The sequence below is a fragment of the Lichenostomus cassidix genome, chromosome 8 (assembly GCF_008360975.1).
Source record: "Lichenostomus cassidix isolate B80296 chromosome 8, HeHo_3.0, whole genome shotgun sequence".
Classification (NCBI taxonomy): domain Eukaryota; kingdom Metazoa; phylum Chordata; class Aves; order Passeriformes; family Meliphagidae; genus Lichenostomus; species Lichenostomus cassidix.
In genome coordinates, this window is record NC_139489.1 from 25,760,355 (window position 1) to 25,776,614 (window position 16,260).

The 16,260-nt window shown below is 42.8% G+C and overlaps 1 protein-coding gene across 1 annotated transcript in view; it reads left to right on the forward strand.

Moving 5' to 3' along the window:
* ACBD6 (acyl-CoA binding domain containing 6) overlaps positions 1–16,260 on the forward strand; it is an 81,112-nt gene that overhangs the window by 38,440 nt on the left and 26,412 nt on the right. Inside the window, exon 6 of the mRNA XM_085068582.1 lies at positions 2,838–2,927. Coding sequence (XP_084924708.1) covers positions 2,838–2,927 — 90 coding nt within the window. The remainder of the gene's footprint in view (positions 1–2,837; positions 2,928–16,260) is intronic.

The following is a 16,260-nucleotide window of genomic DNA, read 5'->3' on the forward strand; positions in this document are numbered from 1 at the left end:
CTATTTTTATGCTTTTTTTTTTTTTTATTAAATACTTCAAAGGCAGGGGGAGATGCATCCTCTCAAGTCACTTCTGCAACAACTGTCATGTCTGAATTGCAGGGAGGGAGTACCTTGATGATTGCATCTAGTCAAGACCTCACTGCTGCAGTGCTTTCCTATGTGAAATTATTTGTGTTGCTTAGAGTCTCTCACTGCTTAATGAAACAGTCATGTGGGAATTGTTTTGGGAAAGCTCAATCTGTGGCTCTTAAGATTTCTGCCACATTATTTAAACACACAAACACATGTTATATGCTGGTGTAAAGCGCAGCTGTGCAGACTAAAGAGTTCTCCGGCATGCAGAGGTGATACCCATGCTATACAAAGACTGGGACTGTACATTCAGTTTAAGCTTGTCTTATCACTAAGGTTTATTTTAAGAAAGACATGGGAAACAAGTTGACTTTGTAGCTGTATAGCTGCCTAAGTATGTTAGCCAGAGCTGTTGACTGTTGTTAACATACCTGATGCTCTGCAAAAAGTCATGAATATTATCGAGTTTCCATAGAGCCATTAAGGTTGAAAAAGTCCTCTAGGATCATCTAGTCAAACCACTTTAAATACCAAATTTTTAGTGATGCTTTTTGTTATGCAGTAAGTAGGTTGAGATTCTGCTGCAGGTATTTTTGCTTCCACATCTCGTGGTGTGCTCTTGCACAGAAGGTCTCCAAAGCCCCTTGCACCCTGTGCTGAGGGTGTAGCGTGCTGCAGACATTTCTTGTGTGGAACGTGTCAGCTGTTTAATAGTGCACAATTACAATGCACAGCCATTTAAGGCACTAATTAGAAAATATTGTATCCATTTAGAGTTGCAGAGAAAATATATAGGTAAGCAGAGTGTAATTACCCAAAGTGGAATTGGCCCAAGACTTGAAATCCATATTCTTGCAAATAGCACAAGGAGATTTTTAATGACTATAGATGATCAGGCTTCACGTTTTTATCTTGTTTAAAAGGCACCATGTGCAGCAAAACCAGCCTTCCACTGTCATGGACAGGACTAGTTGCACAGTACTCTGGTACCCCTGAGCTGTGACAATTAACTGTTGGTTTTCCTTTATTGGTCTTGACCAAGTTCAGCACCAATAAAATTAGATTCTACTTGTCCAGAGACAAATGCAAACTAACATATTTTAGCCACTGATCTGTAGCGTGAATTTTGATATAAGGGACAGAAATGCTTTTATTTTATCATGTAATTGTACACTACTACATTTGAATAATTGCAATATTATTCCGCTACACTTATATCAAGACACTGAAATCATCTGTTGAAGTATTTATTGCTATTGTGCATATTGCAGATGTACCTCTTCCTTTCAACATAAACATCTGTGGCATGAAAAAAGTTGGTATTTGTCCAACTGAAATCCTAAGTCTTAGGTAATTGCCAGTCCAGAGATGAGTTAAGGATGCTAAACATGAATTAAGGATCTCTCCATATTTACCAATTGTTTTAAGTTATACTCTTTCCCCTTTGTAGACTTTGACAGTCATGTTGAGTGCAAGAACATTAATCATTAAATGGCCTGTGGATGTCATCAGTGCTTCCACAAAAAGTCACTGTCAGAAAATTCATTCTAATGCAAGGTTAATTAGTGTAACATTAAAATTACATGTTACAAAAATTAATTACTTGCTGGGTCAAAAAGTGTGCATTTCCTGACTCAAAATCATGTTCTACCTCTGCTGCCCTGCCCAGGAATATCCAGCAGAAGCAGTGTGAGCTTTGGTCACAGGTGTCTTCTGCCCCTCCTGCTGTCTGGCACCCTGGCCAGGAAATTTGGCTTACAGTTACCATTAGCAGATAGATGAGCTGCTCACCTTGTTCCTCACTGCTTTGTCAAGAGATTTATAACAAGGCATGGGCTAATTTCAATGATTTCTTCCGTGAGAGTCTGTGACTGTTGTCTGTGGTATATTGGAAAACACAGGTCAGTCTGATGGTGTCACAGCTTGAGGGGTGTTGTCCTGGTTATCTGCAGGGTGATTTCCAAGGAATCCCCTCCAACTGTGCTGTGTGCTGTCCTAAATCAGGAGAGAGTGATAGAACACTAAGGCTAATTTACTAAGTGTACATAGAAGATTTTCTCCTTTGTTTACTCAAACTACTTTGAGTTACCTTTCTCAGGGATCCTAAGCTACTTCCCATATCCTTGGGCATGCAGGAATATCTGAACTTCCGTTACATCCCTTCCCATGGTGGCAGACACCTGGAGAAAGGGGATGGAAAGAAAACTCTGGAAGTTTGGGAGGAGCTGAAGGCATGGATGCATTAGTCTGTCCAAGAGAGGATAGACTTGGAGGGTGCCTGCTCAGACACCCAGTTTTAATCTTCTGTTGCAGCAGAGGCAGTACCTGTGTGTTGAATGTTTCAGACCTGCCAGGGAAATGAGCTTTCTGGGACTTGGCACCTGGCAGCATAGAAAATCGTACTCTTACTGTTTAAGTTGTTACTCCCAGAAAAGTCACAGGTGCCAAAATCCCAGATCTATATAGGAAAACAAATAATGTCCTGGCTCCTGTGTTTCATGCTTTGCTGCTTTTCCTCTCTAAATTTTTTGCTGGCTTGGGGGTTTGGTGCTAAATTAATGAGAAATGGAACTATCTGTAATTTTTGATGTTTCTGGTGTTATTGTGTAAATCCAAATCACCAGCAATAGTAAGTGACATACTGGATTTTTTTTTTTTAAGTCTGTGTTAATCTTGTTATTGATGAGTATTACTTAATAGCAAGACTGATTTTCCATGGGTTTTTTTGCTTGGCTTTGTTAACTTTCTCGTGGCTGTTTCAGGGCCGGGCTCTGCTGCACTGGGCATGTGACAGAGGACACAAGGAGCTGGTTTCAGTGCTGTTACAGAATGCTGCTGACGTGAACATCCAGGTAAGAAAGGAACACAGAGGTAAATTGGATTGAAGTGAGTGTTACACAGCCTCCTGACCAAATGTTTCACATGAAACAGAATTCATCCCAAACTCCACAGCAAGTTCTCTCAGGGTATTTGTCACAGAAAACCTGCTCTGCTCTACTGAGACCCCACCTGCAGTGCTGCATCCAGCCCTGGGGCCCAGCACAGGAAGGATGTGGACCTGTTGGAGTGAGTCCAAAGGAGGCCACAAAGTTGATTAGACGAATGGACACCTTGGCTACGAGGAAAGGCTGAGAGAATTCGGATTTTTCAGCTTGGAAAAGAGAAAACTTCAGGGTAACCTGATTGCAGCCTTCCAATACCTACAAGAGGGATGGAGAGAGACTGCTTACCAGGTCATGTAGTGACAGGACAAGGGGGAATGACTTAAACTGAAAGAGAGTAGGTTTAGATTAGATATTAGGGAAAAAAGTTCTTCCCTGTGAGGGGGGTGAGGCCCTGGCACAGGTTGCCCAGAGAAGTTGGGGCTGCTCCATCCCTGGAAGTGTTCAAGGCCAGGTTGGATGGAGCTTGGAACACCCCTGTCTAGTAGAAGTCATCCCTGCCCATAGCAGGAACTAGATGGTCTTTAATGCCCTTTTCAACCCAAACCATTCTATGATTCTGTTATAAGAACATCCAAAATGGTAACCTGGGAAAAATAACAGAATTTTGAGCCACTGAGGTTTGCAGCCCACATGTCTGAGCTTAGCTAGCACCAGGTTTAGGGTATCTGAATAGACCAGGTTTTGATCAAAACTGGTTCAGCAACCACTTTGCAAATGGTTTCTTCCAGCCAACCAGCCTGGGTCTGCCAGTGCTCCTGAGTCAATGCTCCCAGTTCTGTCAGCTTGTTGCAATTAAGGGCTGGACTGTGTAAATGTGACTGTGTTCAGAAATAATTGGCCAGCATCTTTCTGGCAGATCATGACTGACTGGTCTTTACCATCATGGCACTTACTGGCTCTGCTCTCCTTCCCATTTTGGACATAGATACACCTCTGCTGATGAATCTTTGAGCTCTTACTGGTGAGATCTGAGCAGCCTTCAGTAAATGCTTTGGAAATTTTTAAGTGGTGGACCTGAAGCAGAGTTGCAGTCTGAAGGCTTTATCAGCAGAGCTGTAGCTTTCACAGGCTACAAATAGCTGTGTTGGTATTTACACACACGTAAAATTGTTGTTAAAAAGTTTGTCTTGCCCTTTCCTGGGCAGAATTGCTGGTGGGATGGGTATGAGGAAGCACAGCCCTGCTGTGGCTGGTGAGATGTGTATGTTCATGCTTAGGTCTCCAGGATTTCAGTTGTAATGGATTTTATAGGAATGTTTCCTTACACAGAAGAAGGGTAGTGAAGCCAATGTGAATGGGGGCTTTGCATACCCTGTCCATCTCCTTTCAGTCAGAGCTAGTGAGTGGTGTGTTGGATACACACAGGAGCAGCTTTGCATTGAAATTGGGAACGAGTGGAGTCAGCCACCTGCCCACTGCATTTACCCTGTCAGCCTGGGAGATGGTTCTGGGTTCTCTTTGGGACATCTCTTCTCTTTGACATTTGTCTCATTGCTCTGGAGGTAAAGTCTGACTCCTAGAAGAAAAAGCATAAAGGAAAATAATCTTTTTTTTTTCCTCTGAGCATTAATTTTCTGTTGAATTCTTCTCTTTTCTTTTTGATGCATTGCACATTTTCTAACCAGATTATTTTTGGCCAGTAACAAAAGGTTAATAATAGCCATAAAAAGAAAAATCAATCTTTGATATGTTTTTCCCCACCAAGGTAATAAAGGAGAATTTTTTATAAAGGTCTCTGTTTGCACGTAGGTGTGTTCCCAGAGAAAGCAGACACATTTTTATTCTCAGCCATATATAAATTGCAATACCATTTCAAGACTTTGTGACTTAATGTTTATTTCTCTTTCTTCTAATTTTTTTTTTATTCTGACCTTTACCCTGGAAGAATTCACATCCAAAGCAAAAGCAGGGGGAATTTTAAGAGCCACCAGAAGCAAAAGGGAGAGGGGAAAACTATGGCTTCCTAACAGGCTATAAACACTGCAGCACCTGCTATAACACATTACCAAAGGCACTGTCAGTTAATGTGTAATCTGTAAAGAGCAGTGTGAGGGAATACCTGGTGAATGGGTGATGCTGTTCTTCCAGACTGACATGTTCCCAGCAGAGGTTCCCTTCACATCTCTGTCCAGGCAGTCTCTGTGATTCCCACCTGCCTCTCCAGGTTTTCAGGGGTTCTTCTGTCTTGTTCAATTTTGCAGCAGCACCTACATGCAGGCAGCCTAAGAGATAAAGAATAAATTAGGGATTATGAGGGTTATGAGCAGGTAGTGAAGGAGAGGAATGTTACAGACCTGTTTTTTTTAATTGCTTGTGTTTTAGTATGCTTCTAAAAAGTTAGTCAAACAGCATGACAGATTTACGCTCTCCTCCATTACCTTTTTAATAAATGTTCTTCCATCTTGGCTCTTTCACAGTATACTGAAGGATTTAGCTGCCCTAAGCAGTTGGTGTCAGTGGTGCTCTGCTGGGTGAACTGGAACAAGTCTTACCTGTTCACTGTGACTGTAGATGTGCCTTAATCGCTTTTTGCTGCCTTATTTTAGTTAACTTTGCACTATCTATTGTCAAAGTACTGCAGTTTTTGGATCAGGAGGGTCTGCAAGAGTCAACTTACTGCTCTTTGTTGATAAACAGACAGTGTTGGGAGTAGGAAGAGGGGTCTCCTGGCTCTGCTCATTGCTGTAGTATGCTCAAAACCACATAAATTCTGGGGAAAACCCCACACCCCTGACTGCAGTGATCCAGCTCCTGTGCTTTTCTTGGTTTTGATAGTGGTGCTGCAGTTTCCAAAGAGTGGTTCACTAATGTCACTGAAAAGCTGCAGCCACTGAATGCTCTGGTTGTTCATAATTAGCTCTAATAGCACATTTGAAAAGAGGTGGTAAAGCAATTGCCATGGGCGAGGGGACACAGAAAGGCAACAGGCTGCTCTGCTTTGTTGAGCAAGGGGCGTTTGTGTAATTGAATTAGCTAAATCTTCAGTGCCAGAGGCCATGTCAAAGTGGGTGGTGGGATGGTGTTTTGGAGCTCTGCTGGAAATACCCAGAGCTTGGGGCTCAGTCTGAGAACAGCCTCCTTCACTGCAACTATTTGCCTCAAACAGTGAGTAACATAATGTTGAGATAGAAGATACTAAGCATAACACAGTGGTAATGTAACAGTTATGAAGGAGCTTGGCAACAGGATCATAAAATCCATTTCTAGCTTTAAAACATATGAAAACACAAGTTTTCCTTGCAAAGGATGAGCAACAAAGGAAAACCTCCTGCATGTGAGCTGCTGCTTCAGAGGAGCTCCTTTAGTGTATTTTGGGGACATAGACCATAGACTTTCCTCCTGGACTTATGTAGCTGCATTTTGTTCCATTTGTGGGTACTACTTACTCCAGAACAATAATTCATGTGTTTGAGGCTTGCCCTTGAGAGTGTATGGGGAACTATCCTGGAGTGGTTGCTGCAGCAGCTCAGCTTACTCCAATGAAGCTTTTTAAGCCTATCTGGCTATGTGAGCAAATCTTAACATAAATATTGTGAGTTGTAAAGGGAACTGTATCACTTGACACAGAGGATAATTAAGGGCTGTGTACATATCTGTGTGGTAGAGCAGGTGAGTTTAAACCTTGTCTAAATATTTTATGTTTTTTAAACTGCATCATTGTGCAATTATCAGTGTTATGGTAATAATTTTCTGTGCAGAAATTTTTCTGTAATTATGACTAAAAGGATAAAAAAAGCTGTAACTGATCTTCAGTTTTTATTTGCTGACTTTTCACTTTCCTAGTAAAGTGAAGTGCAGATCAGTGCACTGAGACTTTAAACCACTGGTCAGCAAGTTTTCAGTGGTCACTCATGGACCCTTCAGGTGTGTGGGAAGGAAAAGCTGAAAACCAAAGCTGAAAACCATCAGGTTAAGAAGTTTGTTGCTGTTTGTGTGAGGTTTATTTTATTCATTCGTATATAGCAGTAATTTTGGTGAAAAGCATCTGCTCTCTGTGCTGTCTGCAGAGAGCATTGGTTAATTTTTGGTGCCAGTGTTGGATTTGTATCTTGTACCAATTCATGCAAGGCTGCAGGGTCATATTTATGCACTGAGCTGATGCTTGTCAACATGATGTTTTGAGTTAGATCGATTTTTTTTTTTTCCCTTATTTTTTTTAAAGACATCTAGAATAACAGGAGGAGCATAGCTGCCTCTCCAGGTTGTGTTTCTCCCAGTCCCCTGCTTCCCTCCTCTATTTGCATCCTAACACTGGTGAGTCAGGGGGCTCCTGGAGATGTGGAACATGGAGCAGCCATCCCCTCATAATACCTTCACTGACTGGGGATAAAAAAGGAGAAAAAACCTTTTCAAATGAAGACAATACAAACATAATAAATGGCAGGGAGGGTTCATCTCCCTCATGACTCGATCATTCTCAAACAACATTATTATTGACTGGCCTATTGGTTGCCAAAAAGGAAAATCAATTGTACTAGAAGTAGTTGCTGTGCCACAGATCACGGTACTAACCCAGCAGAGACAGGTTGATTTTTATCAACTATCCAAAGACTAATTTCCACCATTAGCTAAAAATGAAGTAGAAATTATGGATATGTCGAAGATTGCTAGGATTTGTGGTCTGTTGGTTTTGTGTGTTTGTGGGGGTTTTCTGTTTTTCTGCCTGACTCTAAAAGGATTGTGTCTGTATAGGATAAAAAGAACAAAGGAGTAGTCAGGCCTGCTTACATGCCTGTTTTTTGGGGTTTTTTTTCTTTTCAGCCTTCTTTATTTAGATTTCACAGCAAGGGTCTTGTGTTGGAGGCATGTAGACATTTAAAAATTAAGCTGGTCTCAGCAAATGTTCATCCCTTCCCGGCCTCCTGCACCAAACATCTGTCATGCCCTCATGATTCTATGTCTGTAGGGAGACGGAGAAATTGATGTGGATGTCTTGACTGTTGTGACCAAGGACTGCAGGCCACATCCACACATCTTTTCCCCTCCTCAGGGAGATGGGGAATGCAAACACACTTGTGGGTAGGGTGCCAGCTGCCAAAGTCCTCTGCTGTTATGACCATTCTCTAAACCTGGCCGAGATTAAATAGGAACACAACAGCTTCGTGCCCTTGCAGTTTATGTCCCCAGGATCAATTCTCCCTAAATATACTAAAAGCCTGGCTCATAAAGCCAGGAGGGACCCTGTCCTGGACCTGATACTGCAGCAGAGGGTTTGGCATAGCTACACTCACAGCAAGCAAAGGACGTTCCAGGTACTGCTGAATTGACCATTGCTGTGGGAGGGAGCTACAGTGGCAAACGTGTGGAGACACTAAACAGAGATGAAAAGCGAAGCAATGAGAGCAGATTTATTAACCACACTAGTGTCCTTCTTCCCTTAACCATCCCCCATTCCTATCCCTGCCTCAGTATTTCCGTAGTCAGTTTTGTCAAGCAGATCTCTGAAGACTCTGCAGCCTCCTAGCCCTTCAGTCTTGACACTGTTGCCAGTGGGTGTGAAAGCCATTAGCCAAAAGAAAGGAGAGATCTGCTTAGTGACAGAGGGGTAGCGTTCTACATTAAAGCATTGACATGGTGCCAGTCACACAGTTATTACAAGTGGCACTGCTCCATGTCTCTCCTGCGGGTCTCTCTGTGGAATGTAGATTGGCAGCAGGTTGAATGTTAAATGGTCACCACTCAGCAGATGCTGTTTTTACCTACTGGGAGAAAAGTCCCTTTCAGCAGAAACATTTGCAAAATATTCGCACTCTAAATATATGCTGGGAAAGGCAGACATCTATCCCTGGTTTGCTCCTTAGCTTCTGAAGACACCTCAGGCTTCATCAGCACTAACCATAGGTTGTACAGATGATGAGATGTTTCTTTCTGCTTGTCCAGGCTGGGCTTTTTAGCATTGTTTCTTCCTATCTTCCAGCTTGACATGTCCAATCTTTGTTTCTTCTGCTCCCTGCAGACAGATGAATCATTGCTTCATGGCTGGTGCAGCAGTGCAGTTGGCACCCATGCTCAGGCAGCCCATGTGCAGCATTGCCTGCAAAGCAGCTCCCCAGCCAGGAACTGCTGCAGGCTCCTGTGTCCTGCAAAACCAGCGTGTGAAAAGTGAAATCCAAGAGCTGGTCCTGAAAATCTCACGCTGGTCTCTGCTGCTTTACCCTCACAGTCTAAAGTTGCTTTCAGGGTAATTGAAACATAGGGTTTAAAATACTGGGGACCAATGACAGCAGCACATTTTAGTGGCTTGTGGACATCACCTTGTTCTGAGAGCTGTGCTGTGCAGAGGGAGGCACTTTCCATGGCCAGTGCTGGGGCAGGAATGCAGTCTGGCAGAAAGCACATAGTTTTAGCTCAGGGAGCATGACCACCCTTTGCACCAGGGAGCCTTGGATCTGGTTCTGGGACTGAGCAGTACAGCTCTTTTTTGGTACACCCTCTGTCAGTACTCACAGTAGACAGAAGCCAGCAGCAGCAGTGAGCTTTGAAGTCAGTGCAGGTGGCACCATGGAGGAGAAACAGGTATCTTAATCCCTGCTGTCTTCATGTGTCCCTGCAGAGGCAGGAAAGAGCTTTACCTTGAATGCCTCCCTGCAAGGACGTGGGATGGCCCCATGGCCCTTGGTCCTGGGGTCATCTTTGAAATAAGCATGTGTTAAAACACCTGTAATTCCTGAGGTCATTGTTGGAAGTGTTTTAGCCCCTCATTAAGGTGTTTGGTTAAGTGCTCAAACGGGATACCACTGGCAGCCAAGCTGGTTCTTCAGGTGAACACATCACCCTAGGAATGGTCTCTAATCACCCGAGGAATGGTCTTTAATCACCCGAGGAATGATCTCCAGCCTTGCTTCATTTCCTATGGCTTTGGTATCACCCCTCCCTGCCGGAGGAGCCACCAAACCATCACCTACTTTTTGCTCAGGAGATATGGTTCCTAGAACATTTTCTTTTACCATCACCCTCTTGGAAAAGCTTCCACTGTTTTGAAGGAGTTCTGCCACTCACCTTCTCCCTGAGGACTTACCAGTTTAAGAAAGGTTGGATTCACTTTCCAAATAGAATTCTGTATTCATCTGTTGTTGGCAATTGTTTCTTCCATTTTGCTCTGAAAAACAAAACCAAACAAACCAACACACAACACCACCACCAAAACACCCCCCCCAAAAAAAAAACCCACCCCAAACCAAAACCAAAAAAAATACTCCCACCAGTACGAGGTAAATCATTAGGGCATCTCAAATTTGCAGTCTTCAGCACAAAGTACTTTTGTTAAATTTTGCTAAATAGGATTGTTCTAATGCTTTAGATGTTGGGGCAGTAACTCTTTAAGCTTATTTTGGTTCGATTTTAAGTAAGATTTTTCATTATTGTAGCTCCATGGATTGCAAATGGTAAAACAGCACTGAAAATGGCAAAGCTAGTTTAGGAAGTTCCTCCTTCTCAACTTGTGCATGTTAGTTCTGCATCCATGAGAGCAGTGTCAGTGCAGGAGACTTTCTGGCTCAGAGTCATGTCTCCAGTGGCTGGGAAGAGTGAATGCTTAGGGGACAGAGTAGGGTAAACATACAGTGATAATTTCATATGTTTTCCCAGAATCTGTGACTTGTAGGCTTCTTGAACTGCTGTTATTATCTTTGCACTCCTGGATTTTTCTTTGATAGATTTCTCTCATCCCTCTTTGGACTCACAAACTTATGCCAGTGAGAGTCCTGTAGTTTAACTGTGCATTTGCTTTGTACTTGCCATGATCATTTCATGTGAGAGCCCATGGTTCTTGTGTAATGAGAAACAGTAATTTTACCCACAGTTATCTTCTCTGTCCTGCTTTTGACTTTACTGGCCTCCTTGATTCTCCTTGATCACTTCTCTTTCAGACTGAGGAGTTTTGTCTATTTAATCCTACCCCATTTGGAAGCTGCTCGGTAACTTTGCCACTTGTCATTCTTTGGGTCATTTCTAGTTCTTCCTTGTTCCTTTCAGATGAAGGGAGCAGCACTTCTCCCAGTGCCCAAGCTGTAAGTGCAATATGAGATACAATGAAGCAATATAGTGATGTTTTCTTATTTCCATTTTTTTTCTCCCTGATGCCTCCTTGTTATTTGTCTTTTATTAACTACCACTGAATACTGAGCTGGTGTTATAGAGCTGTCTATAATAACTCCTGATCTGTCTCTACAGAGGTAATAGCTAGTTCAGAGCCCATTGCGCTGGATTTAGACCAAAGATTGTTTTTCCATGTGTGCATTACTTGCTGTTTATTAACACTGGATTTCATCTGCAGATTTTTCACCCTGTCACCTTGAGATCTTTTTGTAGCATTTTACAGGCAGCTCTTGGTTTAAAGGGCTTGGATGCTTCACTCCCAGCCTGTTTCCCCTGTTCACTTGTGTGGGCTGAACAACCCAGGCCCTTGCACAGATTCCTCAGAAGCTCCAGCTGTCACCAACAATTGTGCAAGCTGGTTGTTTACTCCTGTTCAATCTCTACTTTTGTAATCAGTTCTCAAGCAAAGATCTCACCTCTTGCTCTGTGACAGCATCATTTAATAGTCTTTGGTGAGAGGGTGTGTCCAAAGGCTTTTGGAAATCCATGTGAACAGGGATCCCCACTTGTGTGGGATAGCAGAAGTCTTGGTGGTGCTTGCCTGCATAGGGAAGCAAATCCTGCCTCTGCCTGTCACAAGAAAACTACTCATTTGCTCTTTTTTGTAAAAAAACTAGTAAATCCTATCTTGGAGTAACCTTCTAGATGGGCTGTCCCACCTTAGACATGTCATGTTGGAATGAGTCTTCCCTCCTCTTTTGACAAGGCTCAGCTTGGCCGAAATAAAAGTTTGTTATAAAACAAAGTCCTGAACTCCCACAAAGGTGTGTTGAGCTTGTCTGTGGTGTTTGTTCTCAGGTTAGGAGGTGCCTGCCTGCAGGCTGGGTACTAGCATTGGAAGAACTGGTGAACTTCCATCATCTAAATCCATTCCTGCTGTTCCAGCCAATTAAACATTAAAATGAGCATGACAAATAAGTGTTTGTTTATGGGTCAGTAACTCCGGAGTATGGCTGTGACATGGCTGGCTGAGACAATCCATTTCAGTGCAGGCCTGGGCAGCCCACATCCCTGGGTATGTAATTGCTTTTATAGGGAAAGGGAAGTAATAAGGATAATGCAGCTATCAGGCCCCGACTCACTAGTTCGGAAACTTCCCCTTGCCAATCAAATTCCTGTGGTATTCAACCCGTTTTAGGCTTGTTCCAAAGGCATTATTGTACTGTCAGAAAATATCCTGATGGATATGTGCATTTTCTCCAGTGTTGGATGTTACCTTCTGGAAGACACTTGGTTTTGTCCACCAGCCAATAAACTCTCTGTATAGCCAGCCCTCAGTGCACACTTTATGGCAACAGACAGGCCTGTCCTGTCTCTCTCCCTCCTTTCCCCCTCCCTTATTATATATATTTTCTTTCTCAGCACTATTAGATTATTAAATGCTTAATGACTATTCCATTCCTGCTAACTATACTTTTGATGAGCTGCAGTAATAAAACTTTGTAACAGCAAAGCGTGTGTCTGGTTCCTTTATAGGAAGGGCACATTTGGGGAGCTGAAGTAATGGGGGATAAAACTCAATTAATGAATAGAAATAAAAAGAAGTAAATGAGGTAATCAAACTCAGAGAAATTAGTATTGGCAGGTCTTGAATGATGCTCTTGGATGAACAATCTTTCAAAATCCTTCCTTGTATGCTGCTGCTGTCTCTTTATTTATTATTAAAATAACATGATCCATGAGGCGCTCGGGGTGACTCCCAGCCTAGCTAATTCTAATTAATCCAGTCAGGGAGAGCAGCAGGGTAAGTGGAGCAGTCTATCGGATTGAAATTCATAACTTAATTGAGGTCAAAGTCCCGGGTTGGGAGAACAAAAGTCTTTCGCTGGGACCAGGCAGATCAATAGCAATAAATATCTGGCTTGGATGCAAGTAGCTTATAGTGACGGATTATCTGACACTGGCCAGAGGTCTTGGTCTTGTTCGGGGCAAAGTCCTATGGCATGTACAGTGGAGGGTGACTTTTGCCAGTGTTCCCTCCTGAACTCCAAACAACTCTTAAAGGACTCATGGGACCCTCAGGAGAGTGATGTCCATATAGAAGTTCACAAGTCATGCTGATATTTGGTGTCTCAAGGTACCAGTGTCTCATCAGTAGCACAAGGGCAGGTGTCACATTAGTGCTGATGGAGGCTGGAAGAAGTTGCTCAGGCTTACAGGAACTTGGAGCTAAATCACAGCTTGTCCAAAAAAAGACCTTTAGGATCGAGGGGAGTTGAGCCATGGATTGATGGGCTTTATGCCAAGTCTGTGTTTATAGCACGTTTGCATAGGAGGAGAGAGGAAGGTTGCAAGAGGGAAGTGTAAATAATCATTAAGGTGGGTTTGTAGTGTGAGAAAAACCAGCAGAGGCAGATGTGGTATTGCCTGTTCTTCAGAAAAGCAGCCAGTGTCTGCTGTGACCTCCAGAATGTTCTGTTCTAAGAGGTTTGCATGTGCTAGGGGATGGCTGCTTTCCCAAGCCCTTGAGTTTGGGTGTTGCCTGACCTCCTGAGCCAGAGAGGAAGCCTGAGGTCCTGGCCTGGCATCTGTGGCCTTGCACTGTTCACACAGCCTTCCCTGACAGCAAGCACTGAAATATTCATCAATATCAGCAAGTGAAGAAGCTTCTCTGAACTTTGAAATAAGCAGGTCCTTTAGCTGGAGTTCAGAATTACAATGCAATCTTCACCCAGGCTGTTATTAATGCAATGTTTATGCAGATTGGACTGTTCTGCTCATATCCTCTTTGCAGAGGACAAATACTGCTGTGGTCAGCACTCGATACATCCCAGATGGATGTTGTTCTGCCAATGCACTTCAACACAGCTTGGAAGAGAGATGGAAACCGCAGCTTGGACACAGCCAGGGACTCAGCTTGACACACCTGCTCCTCCCATTAACACTGCATGAGTCTAAAGCATCTGTTCATGTCCAGCTTGCCAGAGATGTTCAGAAGGTCTCTTTGGCACCACAGGTCAGGTGTAGAGGTGTAGGGCAAAAGCCTTGGCTGGTCAGGTGTTGGGTTTGAATGTGATAAGCAACTGTTGGTTTTTCTGGGTGTATAAATAGTCCTTCTGTACCCTCACACCCTTTTGAAACAGTTTCTGGAAAACACCTCTTTTTTTCCACGGCAGGACATTTGCTTTGTGTGGACAGAATGCAGTGAGTAAGGCAGCTGTTCAGTACATATATATAAAAATAAAAAACTTTTCTCATTCGTGTCCCATCCATGGCACAACCTCCTCCTTCTAAGCTGGTGGTTTCTCTCTCCACATTCCTGTTGGATTATTTATCTGCTCCTGCTTCATTCCTGCCCAGCCTGGACAAAAGCAAAAAGTTCCTGAGGTTGTTAAACACTGCAGACAAAACTGTGTTGGCAACTGCCATCAAGGGGAGAAGGGGGTTGAGGGATTTATTTTGCTGTATATAAAAACTAACATAAAAATCCAAGTACTAAACAATTCATGACTGAACAGAAGGATCTCATGAGCAACATGTGTCTTGAATGTACAGAACTTCAATATTTCTCTTTGAGTTACAGCTCTGCTAATGTTTAGGAGAAAAATAAATTAAAATATGAATATTTCCATTTTTTTCTCTTCATAGAGCCACACCTGTGATGCAGGTGTGAATTTGCTTTTTTTGTCATCTGAGAGAAATACCAGGATCTGTCCTTTTAGAGCTGGGTTTCCACAGTTATATTTGTTATTAAAAAGTGTAGCAGTAGATGCCCAGATCTGTAGAATACCTGTAGATTCAGTGAATAAATTCCCTCTATGTCTCTTTCTAGAATCAGGTTCAGGTTTCTAATTCTCCAGTTTTGCTACAGAATCCCAGCGTGACCTTGAACAAGTCACTTGATTTCTTTCTGCCGTGGTTTCCCATTTGGGAAATGGTGGGGCAAATAATCGTTTTTTATCTCATGGATATAACAAGATTATAAAAATATGGTACTTTTAAGAACCTTAGAAAACTGATGAAATGAAATTAAACAGATCCTGCAGTCCGGATAAAATGAGATGAAACAAGCATGAAACTATTAGCGAAAGAAATGTTTCTTTATCTTCTGCAAATAAAAATGCAAAGTGATTAAGTGGGTCTTTTCTAGCTATTAGCAATAGCAGCTCTAGCCAGCTGACTTCTGCCACCCTTGTAAATTAATTTGTGGGGTACAGTCCTGAATTTAGTATGCTCACAATAAATACCCTTAAAAATGTTGTCACCTTCTGTGATGCACGATGTTACTGCCACGATAGTACTGCAATTAACTTGCCCTGCAGATAAAAAGTGGCTGCTTTAAATGAGATGCTCTAACACAATGGTTTGCAAATTTCTTTTAATTGATTTTTCCCCCTCCCTGTGATATTTCCTGCCTTTACTGTACATCCAGCAGTATTTTTGTGAGGCATGGGAAGGGAATGGGAATAAAGTTAAAGGCTGTTCTTATCCAGGACTGGTTTGGAGGTCTAGTGGAGCAAACCCAACATGTCCCTGCTGCTGGCAGTGAGGCTGAGCATGGTTAGTGGTGAGCTTTGTGTGTGTGTGTGAGGTGCTGCAGGAGACAAGGAAAGCCCCAGCTCAATCTGTGGGCATTTTCCTTCCCTGGCTTGGTGATTGGATGAGAAAATCTCTCTTTCAGCACAGCCCTCAAATCCAGGTAGGATTAATAAACAAAACAGGAAGGAAGGAGTTTGCACTGGCTGACTATCTAACACAGAAGAAAGACAAGTGAAGTATTTCAGAAAGCAATAGGCTGGAACGTGCCACAGAGAAACCTTGACATGTGCTGGGACTCAGCCAGAGGCTAGGTACCTGTGTTCAGGAAATCCCAATTTACTCTTTTCGTTGTTGGTTTGTTTGTTTGTTTGTTTTTAACTGAATTTTAAATCACGTTTGGACTGTGCAGATGAAATCTGAGTCAGAAGCCAGGTCTGCCAAAGCTGCCTGGTTCCCTTCTCTGTGACATCCTATTCCTGCTGCTATTGTGGGGATATTTTCAAGCGGTGCTCACAGATTACATGGTAATTTGGCTTCTGAAGTGGTATGAAATTGAGCATTATGCTTTGAATTCCAGTGGTCAGACTCAGAAGAGATTTGTAAAGTTACGGCTCAGCAATTGCAAATGATCCATTTTTCACAGTTTAATTACCAAGGGCTTGTT